The sequence below is a fragment of the Monopterus albus genome, unplaced genomic scaffold, assembly GCF_001952655.1.
Source record: "Monopterus albus unplaced genomic scaffold, M_albus_1.0 scaffold20.1, whole genome shotgun sequence".
NCBI classification, from domain to species: Eukaryota; Metazoa; Chordata; class Actinopteri; order Synbranchiformes; family Synbranchidae; genus Monopterus; species Monopterus albus.
The window spans coordinates 3,639,311-3,647,930 of NW_018127900.1; the positions used below are offsets into that span (position 1 = coordinate 3,639,311).

Here is an 8,620-nt window from a genome sequence, read left to right on the forward strand (position 1 = left end):
TTTGTATAAATGCAAAAGAAAAATCAACTCAAAACAAATCAAACTATTACACTGAATTAATAAACGTCTCTCCAATTTACCCCTGTGTTTTGCAGTGTACTATATTCAGTAGGTGACAGTTAACACACTTTACCTTTGTGCACAAACAACAGCTGTCCCTGGTCTATGTGTGCCTGGGTGAAGTTGAGCACCGCCTTCATGGGGGCACTCTTCAGGGCCAGGTGTCCATTGCTTGGTGGAGTCACCATGAAGTGACGCTCCTCTGGGGGTGTGTCCTGGTCCTGCGCCATCAGATCCCCCGGGCTGATCTCTGTCACTGAGGACACCCAGACCTGGACACAAAATGGACAAGAACACAACGGGTGTCATCGATAATCTACATTAAAACACACGCCTCAAGGAACATAGGAATCATTTTGTTTGACGTGGCTCATGACGTAAGAATTTGACAGCCAAATGGGAGTTGCCATTTATTTTGATAGATGGAATGACATATCATATTTTCTTACACAACACTATAAAAACTTGATATATTAAAGCTAACTTCTATTTGTGGATGTCATTCTTTGAATAAATCTCCTTAATTCAGGTGTTCTGGAAAAAAACATATCTTCAGAATAAAAGTGGAATATGTGTTTTCATCAATTAAATGATCTTGAGAAGCAGCTATGTATAACATCCACTCTCCACACATATATAATACATCTGAAAAGGAAACACAACACATAAAACACCAAAGGAAACAGTTGATATGTCCTTGTTACTCATCACCACCTACAAAGTACCCAGAATGCTGCGGGTGTGGAAAATGTCAGTGGGAATCACTCAGGTCACACTGAACTACATAATTCAAATGAAGACTAAATAAAGCGGTGTCGACTGTAAACACAGTTGGATGTACTGTAGAGTGTTGGCACAGGTAAACAACCTGCTTCCATGTAAAATCAAAGCCCAGAGCGATCACAAAAACTACCGACCCATGCAGACACACAACACAGAATGAGCTTCATACTCATACTCAAGGTCAGAGCAACTGTTGCATAACTGTACACTCAGGGTGTCATTCAACAGTAACTACTGAAAAGCAGAGACAAAAAACTAAACAATATATGACTTTGAAATCTGGAATTAAGCCATTGTTAATGTTATTATTTCCTGCTGTGTCAAGTGTATTAATCAGTGCCTGTTTCTCAAAACCACAGCTACATAAACTACTGTCTGTACATGACAAACTATATACAGGCTTATCTATATGTTCATATTGTCATAGCACTCGTTTGGCCACAAGAAGGAAAGAATGAAAATGAGCTCTCAGCTTGAGTCCAAGCTAGAAACTCCTTGCACTGGCTAGCAGTCACCCACAAAACTAATTTTAAAGTGCTAAAGCCACTTTCAAATCAAAATTGAAACCTGCTAGAAACTCCTCAGGTTTTCCGGTGCCTTTGATTGATTGGTTTCGCTGCTCTACCTTTGTTTCCTGTTGCATTTAGGACAACTTAAAACTTATTACTGCACGGTAAATGTCTTCTTTTAGCTTTGTTATATCTTTATCTTGCCTTGATTGATTTTATTCTGGGTTTTAATTTTGTTAATGTTTTTCTTTGCCTATGTAAAGCACTTTGAATTGTCTTATGAAATGTGGTACAGTATATAAATAAAGCTGCCTTGCTATGAAAACTGATTTCTTTTCAAAGTGCCACCACTAGAACCTAGTATGCAGACTGGCTTTATTTCTCTAACATCAATAAAGCAAGAGCTTATCAAATGAACTGCTGAAATGTCAGATATACACATTCTGTTTTGCCTTTTCTACCGAATGTCCAAGTTTATGATAGACTACATCCTGTAAATTAGCAAAGGTTAAAATTCTTTCCAGAACAATGAGTCAAATTACAGAGAACCACAGTGAATGTTTTGCTTTCCTTGTAATGTTAAAATCAAATCAGTCATATTAGTAAAATAGTGAGTGCAGATTCCCCTTTTAGAGCAGTGCTGGCTGGCCATACTAAAGTATGATGCCATTTTAAACAAACAGCGTGATCACAGAAACATCTGAGTGTTCACACGTTGGCTATCAAGCAAGTATTTTTGTTGCCAACTTCTCACTGCTGCTCTGTGAAAGTTGGTTAATGTGAGCAATGTGATGAAGTATAAACTTTGCAGGGTAGGAGGAAGTGGGTGCAGCAACAAAACACTTTGTGACAGAACAGCTGCAAGCCTATCACAAACATAGGACGTCAAAGTATCTGAGGATGAGTTTTACCTTGGTGACAGTGGAGTCTAAAGGGCCCTAAAATTCACCTTAAAATCAAAGGAGGAGGTGTAACTGGCACTGAGCTGTCTCTCACTTGCTGTTACTCACTGGAACAGAAGCATAGGGTACTTTTTCAATTAGCACCTTTAAACTCCCACATCTAAGATAAAAAACAAATGAGATCAGTTTGCACAACCAGCCCCCTTGGAGAAAAGCTCAGTCCCTCAAACATGATGGGGCGCTCACCAGGTTGCAGCTTTAGTGACAGCCAAGTTTAAACAAACAAAAAAAAAACAAACCCACCACACTTGTATCTTTGATCCACTTTATTGAATTCCTGCATGTCTTGACTGCCAAACCTCAGTTGTTATGTTTATTTATTTGGGTATTTTAATTAGCTTGTGTTTTTAACTCAGCCAGTTTTAGTCCCACATTAAATTTGACAGTTAAATCATGTTTAATTTCATCTCAGAAAATCAGCTGACATACCCCCCTCATCATACTCAGCAGCACCGTATCAGCAGCAGACTCCTTCAAGTTCCTGGGCTCCACTGTCTCCCATCAAAAAGGAGCAGCAGAGGATGTACTTCCTGCGTCAGCTCAGGAAGATACAGTTCTACAGAGGAATCACTGAGTCTGTTCTAACATCCGCCATAAAATCTATGTTTATGAAGCTCAAAATGTTTCAGTTTTTGGTGAAATTGTCAAATGTATAAATTCAAGTATATGCTTATTACTGAAGTCATAGTTAAAGATGGTGTTTTACTGGACTACATTATGTTTAGAAGTGTATTTTTGCATTCTTCAGCTACATACTGTACATGACAGGGTCAGAATATTAGGAGCAGATACAGTAGATAACTGACATGTTTCGCTTTTTATGTCATTTTTGTTCCTCCTGGCTTAATATTTACTGCAGGATTCTCTTAAGGTTTATTTCACATTTATCAATCTATAACATGCAAAGTAGAGACAATCCCCTGACATCATGTGCAGTGGCAGAGAGCCACCTTGTGGACACCAAGAATCCGGTTCCCTTTTAAAATCCTGACCTTCCACCTAACACCTAGCATTTGCATTAAAGACATCATCAACATGTTTAGATCGCTGCGTCAGTGACTATCAGGAAAAAAAAGTATTGATTGTATTCATTAGAGGACTTAGAGACCATGTCCAGTCAAGCCAAATTATACAAAAGACCGGCTCCCTTTTTAATTCACTGAAGGAATATTTCTTTTAATTGACCCCATAAAAGTAGTGGCATATTTTAATGCCTGTTTGAAAATTTAACACCATATCAGACCTTTCTACAAGTCCCTGGCACCATCAAAACATATGTCAGTATCTTTTCTGTGCTGCCAGCCCCCTGGACCCTCCTGCACATAGCAAACATAGTTTCCTTCATCCAGATAGCCAGCCACAGCAACTGGCAACACTGCCCCCATGAAAACTGTCAGGAAGCTATGGGGCCAGACCCACTAGTTAAAAAAAATACCCAGAGTTTAAAAATAGTGCAGCAGTCTAAACTCACCCTGAGGACCCTGTTGGCTGTAATAACAGGGAGCTCATCGTTGACAGCTGTAACCTGGATGTACACCGTCTGGGCTGCACTCTGCTTCCTCAGGCTTGTGTCATTGGCCACCACAGTGAAGCTGTCAGCTACAGTTTCACTGCTGTCATGGATGTAGTAAATGAATTCATGTTCCACCTGGTTAGAGAGCAAGAAAATTATTAGTAAGAATATGATATGTAAAAAGTTTAGCCATTCATTACAGACATAGTTTGAGATTTGAGCTGGGGTAGGATGAGGGGGGGGTCAGGCTAGGGTAATACTCTTTAATGTGGTCATTTAATTAATTTACAAACATTGTAAGCATGCCTCTGTGGCTTTATGGCTTCAGGACTACTGTGAAGCCAGAAGATAATACAGTAATCATCAATCCATCAATTGTCATGTCTAAGCAAATTATTCTAAACGTCATTAAACAATAATTTAATTAAGAAGATATTTTAGGTTACAAGCACAGTATATCTGGACCAAATAAGAGAAAATACCCTCTCTTCTAAATCCTTCTATGTCTGTAAAATGGCAATGACAAAAAAAAAGAATATTACTACCATACTAAATAAATAATTTATCCACTAATCCAAGTGCCAGTCTAAGAGTGCAGTTAAGTACAACTCACCTGTCTCCTGGTGAAAGAGGTTATGTTCCCACCTGGATGTCGAGAGTGCTCAATGTGACCATGCTGCGGGGGCTCAGTCAAACTATACACAAAGTTGACACCAGAAAAATGTCGGTTGGAGACTTTGAGCACATCTTGGGTCAACGCCTTGGAAGCACCCTCCATCAGTGTGAAGTTTGACACCTGCAGTGGGATGAGGCGTGGGACGATGTCAACGGACATCCTAATGTCGCTGACGTCAGTGACCCCATTGGTGGCATCGAGGATGAAGGTATCATTGACTATGTTGGGCTCCACCTGCATATAAAGGATGTCCCCTCTGTTAATGTCTTCTTGGGTAAATGTCTTTATAGGGGACTGTTCTGTTCCAATGTAGCGCGCCTCTGCTTCAACAAAACGGCGGATAAATCCATGAGAGGGGGCTACCTTGACTGTGAATACAATCTCAGATGGCAGGTTGTCCTCGTGAGTAACCTGCAACAATCAGAAAACATATCTGGTGGTTAAATTTGAAGTGTTAGACATGTCACTAAAGTTTAGTTTTTATTTTGCTCTCATTGTAGCATGGCATCATTGTAAATTATATATACAAATGTTGGTCTGCATTGAGACTTCACCCTTGTATTAGCTAAAAACAAGTGCAGGAACATAACAAGTGTTATGGCAATACAAAACGTTTATAATTTAGGTTGTGCCCAACATTGTTTCTTTTTCCCTTCTGTTATCATAGCTGTAAAAGAATGTTTAAGGACATCTTAAACTAAAATACTCATTTCAGGATAAGAAAATATATTATTGTTATATGTGAATAATATAAGTCCAATTTTTATAATCATTATTCCTCTGTAGGTATTTAAAGATCAAAAATAAAAAAACTAAAGAACATTATTTGAAAGTGTAATGATAATGCAAATCGAAGTGCACACACTGACTGGGTTCAAATTAATTGGATCGTGCTCAATCAATCAATAAATAACAGACTGGCTTCCAAATGGCCTTCACATCATTTGAGCCAAAATAAAACTGCATGAACATTGTTTATTAGAAATTCTTAATCCCTAACCCACACAAACACTCACCTCTAGTTTAGTTTCATCAATCTTTCCTGGTTGTCCCTCTTCCACCACTAATGTATTGTGATGCTGCACAATAGGTGGCCTCTGGTGGCTTTCCAGGTAAACTCTCATATTGATCCTCACTGCAAGCCGAAGACCTTTAGCTTTCACTGTTAAGTTGAAATAGTCTGCCAGATGTTTTTTGTCATTGTGCCGATAGGAAATTAGTCCATCCTTTAAGTCACACAGTGTGAACAAATCCACATTTGTTTCATTGCGATAAAGTCCTCCGTACCTGGGAGGCTCATCCAACTTGAAAGTAACTTCATGGTCATTGCGTATGTCCAAATTTGATATGACACTAAAATTACTGGTAGAAAAAGTAGCTGATTTGCCCTTCTGAACCAGCAAACCAGTGTTGTTGCCAGCCTTCAAGAAAGGGTCGTGTGCACTGATGTCTAAAAGGCTCGATACAAAATGTTTTCCATCTGAGACAAAGAGCACAAACCTGCCAGTGCTCACGCCCTTGTGAATGAACAAAACCCGCTTTTCTTCCAAATCCTTCTGTTGAAACTGGAACAGCCGATGAGAAGTGTCATTAACAAGCACTAGATCTCCCATCGGGATTCCATGTCGAGTATAAATTAACTGACTGTCATCATAATCAGAGTCTGCATCATGATAGCGCAAATCATCTTGAGTGAGTAATCTCTGTCCATCTCTTACTATATGGAAAACTTTATCTATGACACGTATCGGCTTTTGGTCATTTACCAGCCGAATGGATATACTAAATGTTCCTTCTTTAGAGCCAATTTCATTTTCTGCAATGAAATATTTGAACCCTTGACTGGTGGACGCTATGAAAGTGAATTCGTCTTGAGTTGTTTCACTGTCATCATGTATATACATGATCCGTTCCTCTAATATATCCTGATTACTAAAGGTTAAGATGTTGTTGTAGCTAGTATTGGAATTTGACTGACTAATACGAGCTAGCGTTCCATGTTTGGGGCTGCTTATGACTGTGTAGTACATATCCTTTGTATTCAAAGTCTCCGCAAACAGCTCGTCTTTTGTGATAAGTTTACTTTCTCCCTCCAGAAGTGAGAGTCCATTATTTCTCATAAAAATGCTGTTGATATCAGCTTTAATGGAAAACTGAAAATCATAGTTTTGTGACTGAGAATGTTTTGAAACCAGCTGAAATTTGAACCTGTCATTTGTATCTTCAGAAGGCCTGTCGACCAGCTCATAATGTACTTTTAGATTTGTTACATCTCTTTGGCTGAAGGTTGAGTTCTTTGTCAAGACTGTGGTGTCGAGCATGAGTCTCCCTTTCTTTGGTGTAGTGAGAACCCGAAAATAAAGGTCCTCTTCTAAGAGGGATGCACCTTTAGCTGTGGCAAAAAGATGCTCTGAGTCCAGTGTCACTTTCCTAACTTTATCCAAGTCTATTATAACATTCCTCACAAGGTGGTACTTCACCCACTTCACAGTGATTTGGAAGAGTATTTCAATGGTTGCCCTTGCAGCGACATTAACTTTGCATTTAAAGTAATCCGTAGTGTTGGATGTCTGTATGTCTTGAAAAGTGCTAACATACCTCAGGCGCTCCTTTTCTAGAAGCCTTTGGGAAAATGAGTCAGTTGGTCTCCATTCACCACTTGAGTGAAGTCTCTGGAGTTCTCCATACTGAGGGGGTTCAATAACATCATACCGGATATCTACAGCTTGCTTGACTGCATTGGTTTCTACAGCCAGGTGCTTTGAACCGATTATAGCTGTCTCTCCTTGAATGATCCCAAGACCTGTGTTGTTGGTAATCTTATACTCTAGTGCTACAGCCATGACCCTTAGAACCACAGTGTTGCTGATCTTTTCCCCATCGCTGACTCTAAGAACTATCCTTGAGTTTCGAACCCCTGTGTGAAAATAGTACACCCTCAGTTCCTGCAAGTCTAAATATGAGAATGAGGTCACTGCCTTGCCAGGATTGTTTTCAATTTCCAAATATCCTGCATCGGCGTTCAAGTTTCCAAGCACAGAGAAGAAAAGGTCAGTGTAGCTGCTGTCAATGTCTGTGGCCTTGAGAATATCCGTGGTGAGGTGCTTCTTTGAGTTTTCCAACAGGACAAAGAGATTTCCTTCAGGGAGGCTCAATTCAGGTGCATCATTAGTAGGTGTCACAGTAATATTGTAACGATATAATTTATTGCCATTCAGATAATCAGGAACTTGTTTTCTACTGCTAGAATAAATTGAAAACCTGAAAAAGTCATCTGGTTCCTCTGAGCCTCCGTGAATGTACATCACTCGTCCATGCCAAAGGTCCAACATGCTGAAGGTGTTCTCTTCTTGGTCCTGATCAATGTCCAGCCTTATCTGACCATGCATTGGTTGCTCCAGAATTCGAAACATGATCTGAGACTGTCGGATGCCAAGCATCTTGAAGTCCAAGAGTACCTTGATGTGTTTGGCCTCAAGAGATGCTCGACCACCCTCCTGGACTACAAGGTTTTTAAACTGCACAAAATCAAAACCATACCTTCTATCCAAGCCCCTTGCGAGGGTGGACATATAAAGTGATGGTGTTGGTGTCACTAAGTGAAAAAGGAATCCTGCAGCAGTTGTGGGACTCTCAGTGGTTGATGGTTCTGGTTCTTTCTCTGGCTCACAACCAACTGAGATATCTTTGGTAACAATAGCATTAGAGAGGCCCATCTTCACTCCATTGACTTTAATGTTCCTCAAACATCCTTTGAAGGAACCTCCTTTGACACGCTTTCCAGACACTGAAATAAGCCTCACCTTTCTGACTTCTGATCTGGTGCTGTCATCAATACCGCCAAGGAAAAGGTGACCTTTAAGTTGAAGCACCTTTGAACGAGAGTTAATGCTGCTTTTCACCACTTCTCCATCAACAATTAGTTCAAGGCTTTTGAAACTGAGATGTAGTTTGATGGAATGCCATTTCCTGTCATTGATGAATGTGAGGGAACGAAGCTCGGTTTTGGTTCCACCTTTTCCAACAATGGCCACTGGCAAACCTTCCTGAATCTCTACAGCCACAAATTCTCCCTCTCTGGCTGAGCTGTACAGCATAATGCCCTCTTTGGCTGAAG

The 8,620-nt window shown here is 40.0% G+C and overlaps 1 protein-coding gene across 2 annotated transcripts in view; it reads right to left on the bottom strand.

The window, feature by feature from the left end:
* The window catches only part of cspg4ba (chondroitin sulfate proteoglycan 4ba), a 17,866-nt gene extending 9,257 nt beyond the window's left edge, over positions 1–8,609 (bottom strand). The window contains exons 1-4 of one of the 2 annotated variants that reach the window (XM_020593845.1): positions 8,307–8,609; positions 4,441–4,914; positions 3,786–3,962; positions 134–332 (exon numbers count right to left, since the gene is read on the bottom strand). In XM_020593845.1, coding sequence (XP_020449501.1) covers positions 134–332; positions 3,786–3,962; positions 4,441–4,914; positions 8,307–8,600 — 1,144 coding nt within the window. In that variant the 5' untranslated portion in view covers positions 8,601–8,609. Of the gene's footprint in view, positions 1–133; positions 333–3,785; positions 3,963–4,440; positions 4,915–5,519 lie in introns of both variants that reach the window. The other variant, XM_020593844.1, reaches the window with a different exon arrangement.
* Between the last annotated feature and the right edge of the window lie 11 nt (positions 8,610–8,620).